This window comes from Sinocyclocheilus grahami, unplaced genomic scaffold (assembly GCF_001515645.1).
Source record: "Sinocyclocheilus grahami isolate Dianchi unplaced genomic scaffold, SAMN03320097.WGS_v1.1 scaffold523.1, whole genome shotgun sequence".
Taxonomy (NCBI): Eukaryota; Metazoa; Chordata; class Actinopteri; order Cypriniformes; family Cyprinidae; genus Sinocyclocheilus; species Sinocyclocheilus grahami.
The window spans coordinates 544,022-566,174 of NW_015505702.1; the positions used below are offsets into that span (position 1 = coordinate 544,022).

A 22,153-nucleotide genomic window follows, 5' to 3' on the forward strand; every position below is an offset into this window, starting at 1 on the left:
TGCGCAATGAAGACAAAGGACTGGCCCTTCAAAGACAAGGACGTAAACACAAGAACGAATTTAACTTCGTTTAACTCAAACATTTCTGTCCAGAGAAGCAACAAATTGCCGACACAGGTGAGTCTTGCATGTTTAAATGTAAGCAACAGAAAACACTTTTCATTCTCTTATTTAGTAACTATTGTTTAACATCAAATATGTTTTTCTTGGGAAGTTCTATGATGTATGCATTATGAATTGTGCTTATTGGCTTATAAGAGCTTCTGTGTTCTTATGCAATAAGTACATGGCCATTTATTAATTTCTGTTTATTACGGTTTATTAAAATATACAGGAAGGTGCTTTAGGGGAAATGTGCTAATAAATAACTTCAAAAGCAAGCATTTACAATTTATTTAAGATGAAAAATACTTTAAATGACTTTGAACTTAAATAATACTGAGATTATTGCCTTCATCATAAACATAACCACGCGGGGGCAACAAAGCAGTTCTTGTGCATGTTGTGAATATTGAAGGAGATATTCATTACAGTTAGTGAACCAGAACTACAGCTAATTGTCTGTTTGTGCATTTGCCAGAACACTGAGTAATGCATGAGTAACATGAGTAAACATGAAAGAAGCAGATTTGTGGAGCAGCTGTTGAAGGAAGAGCTTGAGGCTGTGGTTCTGGGACTGGAGCAGGGACTCTACGCTTGGGAAGAAATTGACCTGCCTCATGATTCACAGGGCTCCACTCCTCTTATCAGTGCCTGCAGGAGAGGTCTTACAAAGGTATGAGACTATAGGGTGATATGATGAAAACAAGGCAGAAACTGTAGCTGTGTTCTGTCACTGTGTAGGAAAGCTAATGTAGTGTAATGGGGGGAGGGGGGGGGGGAAGGGTGTAATGTATTGATTAAAATAATGGGCATAATATTTCACTTACTGTATTAGCTACTTTCTACTACTTCCTGTTTTCTTGATTTAATTGCTGCATTATGCATTAAACAACATTTAGTTTTAAGAGTAATAATATACAGTTTGATATGAGGGATTTTACTTGTTTGTATCGCTTTGCTTGTTTGTGTCTGTGCTTTGGTGTTTGGGATTTTACAAGTGACTGTTTTGATGAGAGAGTAAGTCATCAACTCAGATTCATTCAAAGGAATGAAACAACACTGTAAGAAATAGTTCCTCATTATATTGCACTATTTGAGGGACAACCATTTGTAGTGGTGTCCCAAACAATAGTGGACATTATTCAATTCCATAATGCACCTCAATATAACCAATGAGTGTCACGCCAAATGAATTCCCACGTTCGTTGCACATCCGGCACACTCAATGTCTGAATTTGCTCATTTGTTTTCATTCACTCATTCAGTGGACTATAATAGTGGAGTAATGTAGGGAATAGTGAATGAGGTTATAGAAGGCAATTTCTTTAGTCATTGAATCCTTTATTCGTTAGTTTGGGTTAAACAAATAATTTTTGCTTGGTTGGAACAGCAGCTACGCTAATTATGTTTGTATTTGTTTCTCTGTCTTTTGCCACGGGATTAACATCCCGTGGTAACTAGGATTTACACAAGCTTCAGTCTGGATCCAGAACACCTGAGAAGAGATGATGCAACTCCTCAGAGGACCTCAGATGATGCCAACCCTGAAACAACATACAGAACTACCACATTTTGCTATAAGTTTGATTGCATCATATAATAATTGCTGTTCATATTATTCATCGTCTGTTTTATTACGTCTTATATTGATTTTTCCGTTCTGCTGGTTCGTCTGGTCAGAGGAGAACTGGCCCCCCGACTGAGCCTGGTTTCTCCCAAGGTTTTTTCTCCATTCTGTCCCCGCTGGAGTTTTGGTTCCTTGCCGCTGTCGCCTCTGGCTTGCTTAGTTGGGGGCACTTCATTTCCCGCGTTATCGTTGACATGATTGCAAAGATATTATTTAAACTGAGCTGGATGTTGACATCACTGAATTCAATGATGAACTGTCTTTAACTGAAAAATTAGTGTTTACTATTGTCATTTTGCATTATTGACACTATTTTCCTAATTAATGCTGTTCAGTTGCTTTGTCACAATCTGTATTGTTAAAAGCGCTATATAAATAAAGGTGACTTGACTTGACTTGACTTTACTCAATTGATTAGTTTAAAACGTCAGATTTTTTACAGCACAGCAGCACTCGATCAAAAATTGCAACATAATTTTGCATCAGCTTCGTTTGGAATTATTTTAGCTGGCAGAGCAAAAATATACTGCCAATATTGTCCCCGAAATTTAGGTTTATTAATATTAATTCATTGAATTGTTGTATAAAAGCTATATCACACTTGCACATTTGATGTCGGTTAATGTCAGCATGGAACGCTCACTTGTTTGATTGCTTAAATATCATAAACCTATAAGACTATTATTCACCTAGTTCATTATAATTTTAATTATCATTCTGATACATTGCTTTTAACATAGGCAATTTTGAAAACAGGTGATGCATTTCCTTCTGAAAAGAGGAGACGATGCTACGCTGTGTAACCATAGCAACCAGACAGCTCTTCACGTTAGTCAACCAGCACTCCAAGAGGAGCTGTTGACGGCTATGATCGGAGATGTACCCCATCAGAGGCAGCTCTCAAAAGCAGCCGGGAGGGGAGACCTCTGCTGTCTACAGGACCTGATGGTGAGCAGCTCAGACTTCAACTTCCACTTGCCATTTGACTGTTTGAAATGTGGTATCAACATTTGGTTCACACAAAGCAGACTAGACTCCATAGGGAGTTCTCTGATGGATCAGTATTGGCCACCTGTCATGTGAGGGAGAGGTGGAGTAAATTACAACAAACAAAGCTTATATTGTTTGTGTGTTACAGGCCCAGACTGACTTGGTGGAGTTGAATAAACAGAACAGAGATGGACTGACTCCCTTGATGCTGGCTGTAAGGGATGTGGATCTGTTTGAAGAACTGGAGACGCCGTGGGACTATCAACCTGTGGAATTGTTGAAAGAACTTATGTCTCTTCCAGTGTAAGGAATCCAATTTCAGTTAGATTTGTTATGGAAATGTAAAATATACAGTGGGGAAAAAAAGTATTTAGTCAGCCACCAATTGTGCAAGTTCTCCCACTTAAAAAGATGAGAGAGGCCTGTAATTTTCATCATAGGTATACCTCAACTATGAGAGACAAAATGAGAAAAAACTAATAGAAATGCAATGTATTTGGAAGATGTAGAATTGTAAACAGTAAAATGGAATTTAAGATTAATGGTAATTTAATATGTCACTGATCCACCTGCTCTGATTTCCAGTGATACGAAGATCCTTGATGGAAGAGGTCATACTGCTCTGTGGTACGTCTCTCAGATCAAGAGCACCAAGAAGGAAGAACTCTTCCGTATAATGGATTCTTCAATGCAAACAGGTAAACGCTACATATTCCCCTTATTTTGCAATGTGGAAGAAAGCTATTTTCTGTGAAAGTGCAGTAAACAATAAAACTAATTGTGCTGCAAACCAGCTTGTTTATAATTACAATAATAAATTCAAACATAATGAGAACGAATGCACCAGTTTTAAATATCAAGAGCACTCGCTCTTACATTAAAATAAGGTGGATTAAAAATGATTTTCTCTTCATAAATCGTGGAATAAGTCTACATGGTGCATAATCATTTAATATTTTTATACATAGTCCAATCAATGTTTTCATTGAAGTTATTTGTCAAGCATGTGAATATAGTACCAGCTATAACTGGTTGGATAAAAGTGTCAAAACACTGTTTATAGAGTTAATACCACTGTTCATACCGTATTATAAGAAAATTCATCCATTTATTTGTTGTGCAATTCATCAGAAACCTGTTTATGCTCTCAATGTGATGACTTATGTTAGTATTTGTATTGTATTTTGGATATACATTATTCACGTGTCTAGATGCGAGTCCTTCTGTACTCCCCAGCTGCTCTCAAACACGTGGCTGTTGCACACCAGATTCAGATGGGATGAAGGTCAGGTGCTCTCACACGTCTTACTCATTATATACAGTGGATCTTGGCAGTGTGTCCTGCAGAAATCCATTTGAACAAAAGCGTAAAAACATAATGAAACTGAATAAAATAATAAATAAGTCTCAGTGGGATTGTAAAGGCAAAGCCAATTAAATGTAGATTATTTGCTCTGAAATGTTTTGATTAAGCCCTTTTTGGCGTTTCATTTGGCTGAGCCTTGGTCACAGGCATCACAGCTGGCTAATGATTGTTTTTGACTGAATAGACCGCCTCCAGATGGTCAGTAGTCAACAGGTGAATTAGTCATGTGTGATTCTGTGAAAGATTATTGTAAGGGACAGTCAACCTCGCAGCTTTTATGCAGTGTTGTTTCTTGCTGCATACCAGTTGTGTCATTGATAACATTTCCTTTACTGATCTTTTATTTTTTTTTGCAGAAAGAATCAGCTGAGACTATAAAGGCACAAAATGATCATGCAAACATCCACCAAGGTGAGTCAACAGCTAGACTTAGAAAGAATTTATTGTTAATCTTAGAAGACAGTATGCAGAGTCAGAGGTACATTTGCAGGATCATTCCAGAATGGCAGCAGTCCACCGGGCTTACAAAAGCTTTGACAACCTTTTCCTCCACCCTGAAACACACACACACACAGAGCAGTCTCAGACTCTCAGCCCATCCCTCAGAGAATACATGACAATAGGAGGGGTGTGTCTGACTCTGCTTTTTGGGCTCCTCTATTTCAAATGAGTCAGACTACACAGAGTCGTCCACAGAGAACCTCTGACACTCACATATAAGGATTATGCAAGACTCAGAGGAACTGTAAAACATTTGGTTTCACTGAAGCTTAGGCTAATTTAGAGCGGACTGACTTTGTGAAAGGTACTTTCTGCATTTATTTCATATTTAGTTTACATGTTGTGTGTATACACAGTTAAAAAATTTGGGGTCTTTAAGATTTTAAAACAGCTGTTTTCTTTTTAATTTTAAACCTTTGTTATCAATGCTGAAAACAGGTGTCCTGCTTAGTTTTTTATATAAAACAATATATAATTGATTGCTTTTAAAAAATGCCATGTTTTTTTGGACAAATTTGACATTTATTCCATTAGATAATTCTCATTTCATCTCATCCTTGAGTAATGTTGATGTTGTGAGTTTTTATGTTGGTGCAGTAGCATAACCATGGGGCCCCTTTTACATGACCCTTTTCACCCAGAGTGTATTTGGCTGTGTGTCTGCAGATAATAGGATTTGCTTTGAGGGTTGGATGGAGCCAAAGATATTCATCAGACAAGATGGCAGAGATGAGAGGAAACGAAGCAGGTTAGCCAGCTGACCGCATACACATCCATTCATCTTATTGTCATCAAATTAAATTAGCATTCAGATAAACATGGTAACAGGTAGAGCATTGAGAGTGTTCCTGTGGCTCAGTGGTAGAGCACTGCTTTAGCAGTGCAAAAGGTCGTGGGTTCAATTCCTAGGGAACACACATACTGGTAAAAATTGTATAGCCTGAATGCACTGTAAGTCGCTTTGGATAAAAGTGTCTGCATAAAAAAAAAAAAAAATTAAACACCACCAACAGCAGCTGTGTAAACGTAAAATTCACAAACTGTCCTCACAAACAACTTGCCTGCATGAAACCTCCTGTCCATTCAGTGGCTCTCTCATTTCTACACAAAGACCGTACAGAGGAGTACAGTCACAGGATCAAGTCGTTGCTGTCCAGGGTGTACTATTATCCACAGAGAGAGAGAGGAAAACTTGTCTAAGGAAGATTTAACTCTGCCCTTACTGCTAAGAAACATTCAGCATGTTTCAAAAGAAGACATAGTGGTGACACTTTACAATAAGGATAGAATAATCATGTACCAATACCTAAATTAATACTTAATTCATCATATGATTATTGAAGGCATTAACTAATCATGAACTAATGAAGAGCTATCCTTAACTATGACTGGAGTCATATGGATTCACACATGAATAACGGCAGCCTTAACTAAGTTAGTACATGTTTGATAGTTAATGCATTAATTAGACAAACAGCCTATTTAGGAAAGAATAAGAAGGACTCTGATTTTGAAATAAATTTAAATAATTTAATTCTAACATAATTTGAGGTTTTGACATCTGCAGGTTTGTTATAAACTTCACCGGGAGGCAAGGGATTAGTTTATCCTCCTCATCAAGCATAGAACATACTAAACTAATTACTGATCTTGTCTGTTTTGTGTTGTTCTCTTTAAACTCACTCTACTGCGACTTATACGCAGCTTAAGAAAAAATAAAAACACAAAACCCACTAAGAACATTTGTAGAACAATTCCTAAAGAAATGGCCAAACTAGAAACATACCGCAGGTAAGTTCAGAACATTTGCTGGGCGTCAGTACAGTTCACTCTCCATCCAGACGCAGGTCGTGATGATCCTGTACCACTGCTCTCTTGACTTCTTGAAAAGCCATACAAAATCCCTTAATTGGGCTCAATACTCGTTGTGTTAGTACACGTGTGTTTGATATTAAGTATAAAATAAATCATGAGCTGAATTTAGCAATTTAGTAAGAAGTTAACAGTGAATTAATTATGGTTTGGGCCCCCTTAAGTAAAGTCACAGCAAAATAATGTATTAACTAACCTTGAGTTGATGTTGCTATTAGTTTATGGGTAGTTAATAATAACTAATCCTTTGCCACACAGTAAAGTTTATAAAAAATCTGCAGATGTCAAAAGCCCATTATGTTAGAATTAAATTTCAAAGCCAGAGTACTTCTTCGTGAAGAGGCTGTTTGATTTAGTTTACCCATAAATGTTAATGCATTAACTATCATACATGTACTAACAAGGCTGCTGTTATTCACGCATGAATCCATATGACTCCAGTCGTAGTTAAAGACAGCTCTTCTTTAGTTCAGGATTAGTTAATGCCTTCAATAATCAGTAGTATATGATTAAGTATCAATTCAGGTATAAGTATACACGACTATTATTCATGTACCCTTATTGTAAAGGGTTACCAATATAGATAATTTGTAAATGCTTTGAAAAAATGTGAACATGCTATTTTCACTCAGTCGAACTTCATTCTTGCCCAGCCTATGGAACGACAGAAAAGATAAAGGCAAAATAAGGTCCTTGCATCCATCACTCAGTTTGACTTCTTCCTCAATGCCTGTTCTTCCTGCTGCTCATATCACTCAGTTCAGTAAGTCTGCTCCAATGCTAATGGACCCTCTTCTTGATGCAAGTGCGCTGTTGCAAGCACGGGCTAACATTATTAACAGTAAGTATAGACAGTTGTTTATTGTGAAAGAATTGCATAAAAAAAAATTTGATACATAATGTGGTTTGACAGATTTCAGTGAATAAACAAGCACAGTCAACCAAAATGTAACTGGGTCCACTAAGTTAAAGCTATTTCACACTGCACTGATTCTGACCAATGCCAACAGACATGTTTGTCAGGTTTAGTCGGATCAATGCGTTACCCCTGTCAGCGTATGTTGCTGTTGGTCACCGTTTGTTTTCTCTGACTGAACATGTTCTATCAGCATTCATCAGGTCATAGAACGCCTAAGCAGTGACAGAATCTGGTGTTGTTCATTGTTGCCCGGCGTCTGCCGGTGCAGTGTGAACAAGCCTTTAGGAAAGTAGCATGTAGTCCAGACTGGGTGTGTGAAGATGTACAAAAGTGTTTGTGGACTTATTGTCAGAATCACAGAAAAGAGCTGATATTGCTCCCCAAACAGACCAGATAACCTTAAGTGTTACCTAGTCTCAGCGGTTTCCAAGAAATCCACCATTAAATCCTCTTGCTGATGAGACTGGAAGTTTCCAAAGAACATCTACAAGTAACACAAAAATAGAAAAGGACTGTGCTTATGATGAACAAAAAGGGAAGCAGTGCCAGTGTTGATCATTTTTGTGATCCACAGATGGAGTCTGTTATTAGGATAATCTGTGATCAAGGAGACATCTACTTGTATTGTCAGAAGCTTGCACTACAGTTAAAAAATGAATGGATTAAAAGAGAATGAAGAAGCCACCATCTTAGAGAACATAATCCTGACAGAGGTACATTTACCCCAGAATCTTGCCTGTGGAGAGATTCTCACCAGATCAGCTGTAGAGATAGTCTGAGAATGAATGAAGGAACTTAGGGTATATTGTCATCAGAAGACTAAGTATTAGAGGAGACCTTCACTAATACTTTGTACAATCCATAAGAAAGAGGATTACGGGATGCTCAAGTAGTTTTCAAACAAACATATGTTGCCTATATTGTGGTTGCTGAGTCACCAAAAGTCAGGACACATTCTTAATTTACTTTATGTAACTATAGGCAACTCTACTTTTAAGTTTTAGTGTCTATGTGCAACTTTGATTGTAATGAAAGAAAAGCATTGGTGAGGAGGTTATAACATGATATAAAACCATATAATAAAAGTTTCCAATTCACTACAGGGCTTAGAGGTGCTCACACAGGAGAGGACGATAACAGACAAAAGGTAAGGAAATGCTTTTTTTTTTTTTTTTTTTTTTTACATTTCAATAAATGCAAAAAGTCTTGCCTTTAATACCCTTTTGATTGTTGTGCTGTGATTTTCAGACACTACCTACTCTATGTTCAAAGACACCCAAACATCTTGCTCCGCTGGACAATATACACCAGGATGGCTCTGCATGTTCAAATCTTGAGCACCCAACTTCTCTTAAAACAAAGTAGCATCTTGCCCATCTCATTACAGTCCAGACAAAGACTGGAAAGGATCCCCAGGCCGTCTTCCAGAAGATCCAGAGGCACCCGAGCAGGCAGTGATGAGAGCAACTCCTGCAGCAATAGTAGCCAAGAAGAGGATGAGACTGTGCCTCAAAATACATGTTTTAGAGAATTCACTCAATCTGGAACTGGGGACCTACTTGGATTTTCAGGATTTAGTCAGTTCTGTAATACACAATACTACAAACGATAATGTAATTTCAGACAAGAAAGGCTACACATCTATCAAATCATTGACTGTTAGGGAAGTCAAGGATGAAATAAGATGCAAGTCTTCCAAAACAACTGAAAACTCTCCAACTATGAACTGCTGCTCGGTCTCTGAAGGACCCAAAAACATAATCAGACAAATACCTACAGTCAGAGAATCCGGTTCTGTTGCAGGTGAGAAACACCTCACCGCTGTGGATACTGGTGTAGTAGAACAAACTTCACATGAGAAGAACAAACCAATTAAGATGATCAAGAGAAATGCCAGTAAAAGGCAAAACATCTATTCAGACAAATCAGTCATTCAATGTTCTGGCACACAGAAAATAAAGTACTGTTAAAACAACAAGGAATAGGATAAATTCACCAAATCACTCAAAGGAGCAACTCGGAGAAAGTAAACCCACTAGCATAGTTATTGCAGGAGAGACGACTAACAAATATTTGCCAAGAGCACCTATAATGGCTTGTAAAAAAAACTGCAACAAGGTTGGTCTCTGAACCTTTTCAACACATGAAGTCTAGTGATGACAAAGCAAGCAATAACAGTCAAAACCAACTTCACGGAGATCAGAGTAGTGCAAGAGCATCCAAAAAGCCAGCAACAGGACCAATACAGCGAGCAAGGTCTGCTGTGGATTATGTCACTTACAATGACATGTTTCTGAAGATCAGTCAGGGAGATGAAGGCCCAGTAATCTACGAAATGTTTGCGACTCCAATTTATGAGAATCTTAAAGCAGACAGGTCCAAACAGCACTTCAAGTTAAAAGACAGATCAATGGAAAACTAAGGGGCCAAAAAGAAAAAAAAAAAAAGGAGGTTAACCGAAGGAAACAAGCTCAATCAGAGAGATCCAGTCGAGCTAAATGCAGGCAGCTCAAGCGGAGGGATAATGTTACCAAAGGGATAAAGAAACGCCCACCTTCTCCAGAGAATAAATGCCATGTCCTTGTAACCTCTGCTTGTGGAACTGTCCAGCAGAACAAATCTGAAATGCACATCGAGGGAGATGGAAGAGAAATTTCAAGTGCAAAGACAATATACTTCCATACTATCAGTGATTGAGGAAGTACTTTCCAACACTGTATCCAAAACAAGTCTCATAAAGGAAAGAATACTTCAAGAACAAACTCCAATTGATGCAAGTGCCAAAAGTGAACCTGAAATGTGAGACCAAATTGCCATCGCAGCCCCTTATCAATACCTGGACAAGTGACGGAACGGCGCCACCTTTGTACCAGAGGTTTCTAGAGGAGGTTGGTGATGGGACCTCTCACAGATGACCTGCTGAGGTCTTTGGCAGAGGAGTTGATCTCACTCGAGAGAAGAGACGTTGAAACACTCAAGACTGAAAAGGAAGATAGCACAGAGTTCAAACATAACGTGCCTTCAAAATTTAAGAAAATTTTTTAATGAGGTAACATTCTAACATACTTCACTTGTACATAGTGTCAACCAACCCTGCTCCTGGAGAGCTACCTTCCTGCAGATTTCAGACACCAACCCTGCTTCAACACACCTCTGCAGGGTAGTAGCTCTCCAGGAGCAGGGTTGGCTACCCCTGCAGTATTATATGGGCCATCACTGTGAGTTTCTGTTGTTCATCAGGGTGTGTCCTCAGGTGAACTGCATTACTCTAATGGATCTTGCTCAGATGCTTCTATCACATGGACAAAAGGAGCGGTTCTGGGTAAAGGCGCTTATGGAACGGTAGGTATTTAAATGCAGTCATTTTAAAGCACTCTTCCTAGCTATAGTATAAACAATTATGATTTTCAAAATGTTCTCCAAGCATAATCAATTACAAAGCTATGTTTAAAATGTTTATTCATAGGTGTATTGTGGGCTAACCAGTCAAGGTCAGCTGATTGCAGTAAAACAGGTGGCACTGGATGCTTCAACTTCAGAGATGGCAGAAAAAGAGTATGAACGCTTGGAGAGAGAAGTGGATCTTCTTAAGACCCTTCATCACACTAACATTGTTGGTTTCTTGGGCACAGCTCTCTGTGAGAATACTGTAAGCATCTTCATGGATTATGTTCCAGGTGGGTCAATCTCAAATATCCTGAGCCGGTTCGGACCCTTGCCAGAAAAGGCCTTCGTTCTATACACTCGACAAATTCTGGAAGGTGTTGCCTATCTTCATGCTAACAGGGTCATCCATAGCGATCTGAAGGGGAACAACATTATGCTTATGCCCAATGGAGTGATCAAGCTAATCGACTTTGGTTGTGCTCGCCGTCTTAGCTGTGTTCAGACTTCAACTGGAAGTAAGAGTGACGTTCTGAAGTCTGTGCATGGTACCCCATACTGGATGGCACCAGAGGTCATAAGTGAGACAGGTCATGGATGAAAATCAGACATCTGGAGCATTGGCTGCACTGTGTTTGAAATGGCCACAGGAAAGCCACCCCTCACACACATGAACAAGATGGCAGCTCTTTTTTTACATTGGGGCTCAAAAGGGCTTAATTTTCTGGAAGGTGTTGCCTATCTTCATGCTAACAGGGTCATCCATAGAGATCTGAAGGGGAACAACATTATGCTTATGCCCAATGGAGTGATCAAGCTAATCGACTTTGGTTGTGCTCGCCGTCTTAGCTGTGTTCAGACTTCAACTGGAAGTAAGAGTGACGTTCTGAAGTCTGTGCATGGTACCCCATACTGGATGGCACCAGAGGTCATAAGTGAGACAGGTCATGGATGAAAATCAGACATCTGGAGCATTGGCTGCACTGTGTTTGAAATGGCCACAGGAAAGCCACCCCTCACACACATGAACAAGATGGCAGCTCTTTTTTTACATTGGGGCTCAAAAGGGCTTAATGCCATCTCTGTCTGATGACTTCTCTACAAATGCAAATGGCTTTGTCAAGGCTTGCCTAACCAGGTAATTTGCTTTTACTCAAAAATGAAATATTTGCTCTGGTTATTTTGTGCCAAGGATTTTTTTTAATCCATTGTATATTATTGTAAAATCTCCACAGATTATTATCTTAGGTGTTTTGTAACAGTGGAACAATTTTCCTCTTTGCAGAGATCCAAAGCAATGACCTTCAGCAGAGGAACTGTTAGGACATCCATTCATCTTTCATCACAGTCAAGCCTGCAATAGGCCAATGAACTGAAAACTTGATTCACCAAATTAAAAAGTAACTTTTAAAAACTATGATACAAAGCAAACTGACATAGTGACCCAACATAATTTAACAGAGAAAAATCTAATTTATAAAATAACAGTGAAGATCTATAAATAGTTATTTGACAAACGTGCCAATAAGTTCTTAACACAATAAATGATCACATAAAGACTGAGGTTAAGGTAGTGGAAACCATGGAATTTATTATTAAATCTAAATAAAACTGAGAAAAGGCAAAAAAAAAAGCCAGAGTTTGCACTTGCCTTATCCAACTGCAATTCAGTGATCCAAAGTAAAATCATGGTGTGTACAATGCTGGCCTCATTTACCAATAGCTTCACACTAAAAAGAATCAAAATCAAATGATCAAAACCATTCATCCATATTCAGAAATAATGTTGAGGGCCTGTGAAAGCCCAGATTTCTTTGGGTCAGCACTGTGATAATGAACTCAATCTCCTTTTACCCACCTATATTTCCGGTCATTTTTGACTGATTTACAGAGTTGTACAAATAGGCTACTGCTTCAAGCCAAGAAATATATAAAATGCACTTCACAGCGAAGGTTATGTAAACTTTATAGAACTATACTTTTTGAGGCACAGCCTTTGGCATCCAGCTTAAGGTCATCTTGCAGGTCAAAAAAGGTACAAAATGCATGGCCTCTGACAACATGCCAGGTAATTGGCAGGGTGTGGATTGCCTGCTAGTTCACCCTCTCCTGATAGCACTGGAAGGCTGCGCTAGAGATGCCAATGATAGATTCTAACACTGAGTCACAAAATCCCCCCTACCCCCATATATATATATATATATATATATATATACACACACACACACACAAGCAGCTCCAAACCTGAGAAGTTATGGTACAGCTTTTAACATACGAGAATGTATGTAAATTTTTCTTCACAATCTGTAAACAACTATCTCGTCCCTTTCATTATAAACATGCAGTTCATGTAGAAGGTATCAGATGAGGGGAAAGGAAACAAAGAAACATTCAAGGAACTATGGAACTTAAATCTTGATTCTGCATTCTTTCTACTAACTTTGTTTAACAAATGAGAGGAGCGTCAGTCATTTTAGAGGGTGCTTTCAGTCTTACAAATTTTCATTGTGGCAAAAACTTTCATCACTCATTATGCTTTTATCATGAAAAGTGTTTTCTTTTACTATAATGGCCCTGACATTCGTATACTGGCTCACGCATACATACAGACTGCTCGTGAAGGAATACTGAGGAAAGCAGCAGTTATACAGAGATGGCGAGACTGAACCGAACTGCCAGAAGATCGGGAAGCATTTTTATTTTCTTTCTCTTACTCTTCACATTCCTGTTTTTTTCCTCTTCCTAATAATGAAATCTATGCTTGATTTTCTCTTATATTTTATCCTCTTTCCTATCAGTTCAGGAGTCCATTCCTTGGGCACTTAATAGCGAATCAAGCATGTCAAAAGTATCTGTAGTCTGTGTGTTGGCCATTAGCTAGGCAGGAGCCCTCAGGGCCATGGCTCTCCACTGGTTTCCTGTCCAGTTTCACTAGGGTGCTGAGATGTCCGTAGCCCACCTGGTATGTGACAGGGGGAGGGGGGAAGGGAAGGTTAAGAACAGAGCTGTGAGATGACACACACTGCTGAACAGAGGAACAATGAGAGGAACTACCTGCACCGCCTTTGGAGCTTTTGTTCTTTTTAGAGTGGTGATTGTGGCTGGCATCGGGGTTCACCCTCTTACGTGAGGAACTGGAAGCAGAGCTTGTGCCATCACCACTGGAACCTACTGGGCTCCGAAGGGCCGAACCAGATGCGGGTACCTCAAGGCTGCTCCTGCCGTTGCCGCTATGCGTGTGCATGTGTGAGTGGCCGTGTTTGTGATGGTGACGATGGGCTGAGTGGTCTCTGTGTTTCTCCTTGCTCACAAGTGGGCTGGAATATTTGCTCTTCGCAGCACCCTCGTCAGAGGAGCTGTGTCGCTCAGAGGACACCTTTATTTTCATTTTTAGCTCCTCCTTACTTGATCCCTCCTTTTCGCTCTGGGAGGGGACCGGAAGACGCAGTTTTAAAGAGCTCCCTTTCTCGCGTTTGTCCTGGAGCTTGTCCTGCCCAGGGACAGGCAGCTTCATCTTCAGAGGCGAGGCAGTGGTGGTTCCTGCTCCCTGCTGCCCGTGAGACAGTTGGGGCAGGTGTTTCCGGTGATCCGTCTGTGTTGGAGCACCATAGACCTCCGTCTCCACGTTCTGCAGCTCTTGCCTGCGTTTCTGCACTGCCATCTCGCCAGCGTGTTTCTCCCTGTACTTGTCCAGAGACATCTTCTGTGTGGGTGCTGCAGGTGGTGGATAGGTCGCGGCCTGGTGCTTCGCCCCGCCACTGGCCTTATGTTCGTGTTTGGCAGGGTTTAACTCTGCACATTTGTCAGGCCGGTGTGGGTGCATAGAACTATGTGGGGGAAGTTGTTTGACAGAATACTGGTCTGAGTGTACTTGGTCCTGAGGCCAGTCACTGGGGGCGGTGTACGTGTATGAAGTTCCCTGCATGTTGGCAATGGAATCAAGAGAAAGACTGCTGCTTGAGTTGCTTGGCAGGGTCACTGGGAAAGACGTGGATGCTTTGGAGAAAGCTGTATTTGTAGAAACCCCAGGAAGGGCATCCATCAAGGACATGTCCTGGGTTAATGAAGGTCCCGCTAAAGAGCTGCTGTCTGAGGCCTGACCATCTGATTTGGGCTTCTTAGCAGCTTGCGTAGCCTAGAAATAAACAACAACAACTATGTGTTATCCAAATTAAACAATCTAAAGACACCAAATGCATGACTCATCTAGTCTAATCACTTACCCTCCAGTTACGAATCCTCTTCAACCTGCTGGGTGTCTTTTCTAATATTTGCAGAAACTCGTGGGTCAGTTCTACAACAAAATTTTAATGTATATAATTTATGGGTGACTTACACAACAAATAGGGCAAAATGAGCCAAATGATATATGGTAATTTAGGAGAATGCTCATTTACCATCAAGAAGTTCAAGTGTAACTGAGCTGTCTACATACTCCCACCAGTGCTTTCCATCGGTGGAAACAGGGATCTCCCAGTTGGACCACTTGCAGGCCAGGTGAATGCAGACGCAGGCGATAACTGTGGGCTTGTACTGCAAGCAGAAGGTGGTGAGGTGCAGACTGCAAGAGCAGCACAAGGAAGAAAAAAAGACAAAGAAAGCACAAAACGATCAGTCACTGAGCGGACAGAAGGCAGTGTTTAACATCTAGAGAATATTATTAAGGAAGCACTGAAGCCACTAAGATATTCCTCAATTGTGAGTAACACTTCCAAAACGTACCTACACAGTTCAAAAACTACTTGATTTAGCACCATGCAATTAAGGTAGACAGTAGTTTACAAAGGGTACAAACTGAATGGCAAAAGACAACATGAGAAGGGATGCGCCAATCAAAAATTTGAAATGGTCAGAAAAGAAAAAAAAATCAAGCAGAATTTCCTGAACATGTTATCCATGTAAAGAAACAGATTGGCTTAAGAGGAAATGGTCTACAAGGCCTAATGTCGGAGTGCAGTCAGCCAATTCTGATCAGCAGCTGATCAATTTTATCATCCCTACATTTGAAGTTTAGAATAGCAGTAGAAAATTCTATAAGTTCTATAAATCAGTTTTACATTGTGAAATTAAATCTGTGCAAGCAAAAGAATAATAGGGTTGTTACTCATAATCAAGGGTAAACTTGACACTATGGACATAATACTGTACATTCAATAACAGGCGTAAAAGCCTGCAGTCAACAGAATCATAGGGAACAGTAAAGCAAACAAGCATATGGTTACCATCCGTAGTTACCACATTGCAAGCCCATGTTATGAAAAACAAAACAGGGCTGACTGTTTGGCCTCATCAAGTGCTTATTCTTTAATCGCTGTAAACTTGCCTACATCTCTAAAAACAATGTTAGTATTTTAATGTGGAAAGTAGTTACTAAAAAGAAATGCATCTAAACTGCATCAATAGTCCCTGAAGAAGCCATGAGGAATCAAAGATTCCTCTACCAAAATGCTAACAATATTTTAGTGATCTTTTAACAGTCTTACATTGAACAAAGTAGTGTTTTACTGACATTTGAAACAAATAATAAACTGAAGCCTCAGTCAAAACTGGATGGTAACCCTGTGCTACAGAACAGAATCAATGTTTGGACATGGGGTAAGAGGAGCCTTTAAATCCTAATGGAACAAAGACAAACAAATGATGACTGCAACATTCATTGCATTATAGGTGATAGCTAAAAAATACCTAAAAACCAGCCTCTACTTTTATTCAAAAGAATAAAAAATGCAAGGAAAATACACAAGGGAATAAAAATTATAAGATCATCCATCATCGGCCACATTGGCCATACAAAACTATGCTTGATTTATCAATCAAGTTCTGTTAATTCAGTTTCAAAACCTGTACAGTCCACGTCCTTTGAGGGCAAAACAAAGGCCAAAAAAAAAACCCTATAAAAAACATTATATGCAGACCATGTGTTGAGCATATGCCGCTCTAGTCCCATGTTCAGACATCGCATACAATGCTGCAGTATCCCTATGCAAACAAGGGGGCACACACTAATGAAAGGTAACCTGATTTAAAAATAATTAAGACAGTAACTACACAATGAGGGAGACCAAACACAGACAAAAAATTCTCTATTTGATTAAATTACAATGATGACTACACCCTTTAAGGACCTTTTGTTACACACCTGATACCAACAATTTTTCAGGATTGTAATGGGTATAAAAATACATAGCCAAATGAAAACTATTTTAATAACAAAAAAATTATAAAAATCAAACGGTCCTTAATGGGTTTATTTGCATTAAAACAAAGGTATTTCACAATGGAAGCACAACAGATGTCTGTATCTCAAAATCAAGTCAGGCAGTGAATGACAAAAACAAAAAAAATTTAATTAAGCAAAAAAAAAAAGTACTTCTAAATAGTTTGAATACGAAAGACCAAAACAAAGGTTAAATTATCACTTTGAGAATAACAAAATCATAGGAAAAAACAAAGGGGTCTGGGTACTTACCGTTAGGATTTCTATGTAATGTTTACATCTGTGTAATCTTTAGCTGCTATTCAGGCTACCAAAGTGTCTTTTTTTAGACAAATGCACTTCTGTAACCGAGCAAACGTGAGGTTCAAGAGCACCACTACACTTCACATTGTGCATTCAACCCCTCTGTGCCAACAATGATCCCCCGTACAATACACCGCACTGCAACCGGGGCCGGTGCCACCGAACCCCCTCCCCACCCTGCTCTTGAGGGCATGTTTGAGAGGGGGGGGCGTCCCAGTAGCCACCGGTGCAAGGAGGGTGTTGGACACTGGTAGGGTAACCTGCAGTAAAGGAAGCTATAGTGTGCAGTCACAGTGCAACAAATGAGGTTCTGGATAACAACCTGTTGGTAGCCATGAAATAGGAAGTCTGTGCCAGATCCTTGCTTGCTGTGAAAGTAAACAGAGAGAGAATGGCAAAAGAATGAGAGTGAGTCAAACTATACATGCGAGTAAGAATGAGACCCAGTTACGCTCAATACAGTGAGATTTACCTCTCCAAGAACGGCATGCTTAGCCATAACGCAAAAGCCAATAGTTTGATTCAAAGACTAAGCAAGCACTGTTTTGTATCTAAAGTTGATTGAAGTGAGCATATGAAGGAAAGTCTATACCTCGCACTAGCTGGGAACATTTCACCACATCAGTGTGTGGATGTTCAATTGTTATTTCAAAGCCTGCAATATAAAGCACATGAATTTAATTCACAGCTGAATCAAACTGCTTTCAACACCTGTGGATCATGAAAGATAATCATGCATTAGTTAGATCAAAGCCTTTAAAATTATGCAGAATTATTGAGATGATACCCATGTATCATGTGACAAAATAACATCCCAGATTAACTGAAAATCAATTTGGTTTCTTTGCAACAAGGTTTCAAAAAAATGTGAAATCACTGCGTTCATCCCCCACTTAGGTTGCGCAGATCAGTAAAAATCTTAATGACTTCAAATGGAAAAAAAGCAGGATCCACACACATTCAATACTTAATGATTTTTATTATACAAAAGGCACAAATGGATCATCAAATGTCTGCACATTTGCAACAAGGTTTAAAATCACCATTCTGGTGAATTTAGTCATAATGACACAACTTCTCAGGCAAATACTCTGAGTAAAAAAAAAAATTTTTTTTTCCCAGAAGTGAACCACTCTAGTCAGCAAGTTCACTCTAATATTCAGTTGAAAGAAACCTCCTTCCATAGACTTACCTAAAGTCTGCAGTACTATGGTTTCAAGTATCACCAGCTCTTGAGCTTGCTGGAGGTATGCCTGAAGTTCAATAGACAATCATTACATGAGGCTTGTAATGTGTCTTTCTGTATATTCAACCCATAAACTGAATTCTCTGCACCCTTCCAATTACAGGCAACACTAATTGTTTGCCGCACAGTTATTTTTTACTTGTCTTTTTCAAGACACTTTTTTTTTCTCATTTAAGAGAGATTTCTGTCCCAGCACTGACACACTGGATGTCTAATGTCAGTGTCTCACTAGTCTATTTTTAGTTGTAAGCCTCATTTACATTGTTGCTGGAGAATCATAGGGAGTCACAGGTTCTGTGAGATTCACATGAACGGGAAAGAAATAAGAGGCATTTGTTTAATTTGCCATCCCCCTGTCATTCTTAAAGGAATAGTTCACTCAAAAATTAAAACTCTGTTATCATTAACTCACCCCATGTTGTTCCAAAGCCATGAGACATTTGTTCATCTTCAAAACTTTCAAATATGGTCAGGGGAACTTGCGTGACGTGCAAGATCAAACTTCATTGGTTCTCATGTGTCCAGCAAGCACGTTTGAGCTTCCTTTAACCATCTTTGATCAGGTTTCAATAAAAATATCTTCATTTGTTTTTTGAAGATGTACAATAAACTTTTGGAACAACCTGAGGCCGAGTAAATGATGACAGTTTTTATTTTTGGGTGAACTAAACATTTATTCGGTGTATATGACAAAAGAGGACAAGATTTTTAAAAACAGTTGGCAGGTGAGAAACCCCTGATCAAAATCAAGTTGTTTGGAGTTGACTAGTGAGACGCCTAATTCTGTAGTGACAGAATGTAAACACACTTATGTGTAGCATAAATTATTCAATGAGATGAAAAGGTTGAGGAAATTAAAGAAGAAAATTAAAACAATAATAATACCCAAGACTTACATTACTCTTTGTATCCAGTGGAGGCTCCTGGGGGTTTAAACACGCATGAGCTACTTTAATGACATGTTCGAGTTTCCGTGGTTGCTCTTCAACTTTTGCAGCCAGAAATAATGCTGTTGGGGAGGTGGTCTAGAGAGGAAAGAAAAAATGGCAATGTCATGTCAAAAGATGCAAGCCTACTTTAAAAGTTTTTTTTACTCAAAAATGAAAATTCTGTCATAATTTACTCACTCTTATGTCATTCCAAACCCATAAGACTTTCATTCATCTTCGAAACAAATGAAGATACTTTTAATGAAACCTGAGAGATTTCTTTGAAACTTTATAAAGTTCCTAGAGATCATAAAAAACTATATGATTTGAGCAGTTTAGTCTTCTGAAGAGACACAATCGGTTTAAATAAAAATATTTAATTTAGGCTTTAATTCACATAGAAACATCGATCGAAGCACATACTTCAGACATGTTAAACGGAAGCTCAAACATGCTTGCTTGACTTGCGAGAACCAATGAGGTTTGTTCTCATGTGTTTTGGGTGAATGGACTTTTAATGGATGGACAGAAATTTCTACAGGTCTCATTAAAATATCTTTATTCATGTTTCATTTGAAGATGAATGAAAGTCTTAAGAGTTTGGAATTACATGAGGGTGAGTAACTGATGACAGAATTGTAAAACTCAAAAATGAAAATTCTGTCATAATTTACTCACTCTTATGTCATTCCAAACCCATAAGACTTTCATTCATCTTCGAAACAAATGCAGATACTTTTAATGAAACCTGAGAGATTTCTTTGAAACTTTATAAAGTTCCTAGAGATCATAAAAAACTATATGATTTGAGCAGTTTAGTCTTCTGAAGAGACACAATCGGTTTAAATAAAAATATTTAATTTAGGCTTTAATTCACATAGAAACATCGATCGAAGCACATACTTCAGACATGTTAAACGGAAGCTCAAACATGCTTGCTTGACTTGCGAGAACCAATGAGGTTTGTTCTCATGTGTTTTGGGTGAATGGACTTTTAATGGATGGACAGAAATTTCTACAGGTCTCATTAAAATATCTTTATTCATGTTTCATTTGAAGATGAATGAAAGTCTTAAGAGTTTGGAATTACATGAGGGTGAGTAACTGATGACAGAATTGTAAATTTAGGTTAAAGTGTCTAATTAAAACATCAAGATCACCAGAACTGATGAAAAAAATTCTCAGCTGGGTAGACCAGTTATTATCAGGTTCTTAGCTGTGGTTAACAGTGTTCTATAATGTATCTATTTCACCTTCATTTTGGAAACTGCATCAACAGTTGCACTGAGGGACCATCCTTACACTCCAGGTGAAACACACTCATGAATATTCATGAGTATGTGTATATTAGGTTGAAAAGGGTATATGTAATGGATGCAGGCAGTGCGGATGGAAACACTTACATTTCTGTGGAATTTGGAGAAAGAGTGGTACATATAAAATCTGTGCATGTAAGCAATGGCAGTATTTATTGTGAGTTGAGAACTGATGTTTAGAGTTAAGGAAAACGTATGATTACATAACTTAAACCATTTACTGACCTAACTACGTATTCGTGTTCCGTAGTGATAAAAGTTGGCCGAAATACTGAGATATATAATTTTTTATATATATATATATATATAAAAAAGTCAAAATTACATAATTCATATCTTTAATGTGTATATATATATATACGCTGTATATATATACACCTTACCACGTGTACTGCGTTAGAATAACCGAGGTTTGTCATTTGCACTTATATATTGTTGCTCTTTTGTTAGTTTTGACTGCTTTTATTGTCCTCATTTGGATAAAAGCGTCTGCTAAATGACTAAATGTAATGTTTACGGGAACCGGCCTGTTCGCGTGCCACTGACATCAGATGTGAGTGACTTGAACATAAACAACATAAATCCACGGTACAACTCGCTCATTGTTATGTTACATATATAGACAGACTAGCTAGATAACACGTACATATACAAACCGCACGTTAATCATCTGTAGAACATTAACATTAATCAGCAAGCGCCTGTGCGAGACGTGTGCGCGCTGCTAACATAAGGGGGTTTAATTGACCACCTCAAATAATTTCAGCCCAGTTCACAGTTATTACAGATATTCGTGGTACACAAAAGTGATAGAAATGATAGTTGTGAAGGCAACACGAACAGTCACAGCGAGAGACAGAAACGGGCCTGCTGTTGATCAGCGTCTGAAGGATACACATTAAGTCTCTGGCCCATGTCCTGAATAAGATTCGCGGCTTGCTGTCGATACGACAGCTCTCTGTCTGGCTCCACTCCGCAGCGGCGGGACGGGGTGTTTTCGAGCTGTTCCCGGGTAAAAAACCATTTGGACGATGATCCCCGGCACGCCGCCATTACCGTCCAGCAGACGAACAGAGAACGAGCGTCACGCACGTGCGGCGCCACGTCCTTGACGTACGTCCTACAATGCGGTTCTGCTGGGAACTGTAGTTTTCTCGCTTATATTGTTTAGTATGAAGGAGAATCTTAGGATGTGTTGTGTGTACGAATACTAGGTGGTTTGAGTAATACTTTAAAAAACAAAAATGTTTTATTGAAATCCTTTTGAGTTAATTATTGAAAGCAAACATCAGACTAATTTTGTATCACCTGGCAGACCTTTATTTGTAGGTGTAGGCTATATATGAATCAAATATGGCACATTCTTTGTGGTTTAACAATT

General features: G+C 38.9%; 2 protein-coding genes and 1 long non-coding RNA gene across 5 annotated transcripts; 1 reads left to right on the forward strand and 2 right to left on the reverse strand.

Annotated features, from left to right (window-relative positions):
- Positions 1–604: 604 nt before the first annotated feature.
- map3k19 (mitogen-activated protein kinase kinase kinase 19) lies at positions 605–13,238 on the forward strand. The gene is given in 22 exon segments (XM_071582300.1): positions 605–775; positions 2,486–2,677; positions 2,868–3,022; positions 3,305–3,417; positions 3,988–4,004; positions 4,442–4,496; positions 5,253–5,334; positions 7,091–7,299; positions 8,481–8,524; positions 8,626–8,721; positions 8,723–8,895; positions 8,897–9,275; positions 9,277–9,491; positions 9,493–9,743; positions 9,746–10,034; positions 10,036–10,173; positions 10,175–10,274; positions 10,276–10,426; positions 10,601–10,719; positions 10,844–11,446; positions 11,802–11,899; positions 12,047–13,238. Coding segments are annotated over 22 exon segments (3,741 nt in total). The 3' UTR covers positions 12,138–13,238.
- On the reverse strand, positions 8,777–10,518 carry LOC107555060 (uncharacterized). 2 transcript variants are annotated; one of them, XR_001605128.1, is made up of 4 exons: positions 10,444–10,518; positions 10,214–10,357; positions 9,932–9,997; positions 8,777–8,847 (listed from the first exon to the last, which is right to left on the reverse strand). It is a non-coding gene; the product is annotated as an uncharacterized lncRNA (long non-coding RNA). The 2 variants fall into 2 exon arrangements; XR_001605127.1 differs by lacking the exon at positions 8,777–8,847 and adding an exon at positions 9,717–9,795.
- On the reverse strand, positions 12,327–21,890 carry ccnt2a (cyclin T2a). 2 transcript variants are annotated; one of them, XM_016237753.1, is made up of 10 exons: positions 21,668–21,890; positions 20,860–20,941; positions 19,424–19,552; positions 18,474–18,534; positions 17,874–17,936; positions 17,604–17,649; positions 15,159–15,322; positions 14,985–15,055; positions 13,816–14,896; positions 12,327–13,720 (listed from the first exon to the last, which is right to left on the reverse strand). In XM_016237753.1, the coding sequence occupies exons 1-10, from the start codon at positions 21,823–21,825 to the stop codon at positions 13,653–13,655; spliced, it is 1,923 nt and encodes a 640-aa protein (XP_016093239.1). In that variant the 5' UTR covers positions 21,826–21,890; the 3' UTR covers positions 12,327–13,652. The 2 variants fall into 2 exon arrangements, with proteins under 2 accessions (XP_016093239.1, XP_016093238.1); XM_016237752.1 differs by having other exon boundaries at positions 12,327–14,896.
- Positions 21,891–22,153: the final 263 nt, after the last annotated feature.

Coding starts and splice junctions, on each gene's coding strand:
- ccnt2a (XM_016237752.1), bottom strand. CDS start 21,825: ATGGCGGCGTGCCGGGGATCATCGTCCAAATGGTTTTTTACCCGGGAA. Junction 17,650..17,873: donor ATGTTCCCAGCTAGTGCGAG/GTATAGACTTTC, acceptor TTACTTTCACAG/CAAGCAAGGATCTGGCACAG. Junction 15,056..15,158: donor TACACTTGAACTTCTTGATG/GTAAATGAGCAT, acceptor ATTTTGTTGTAG/AACTGACCCACGAGTTTCTG.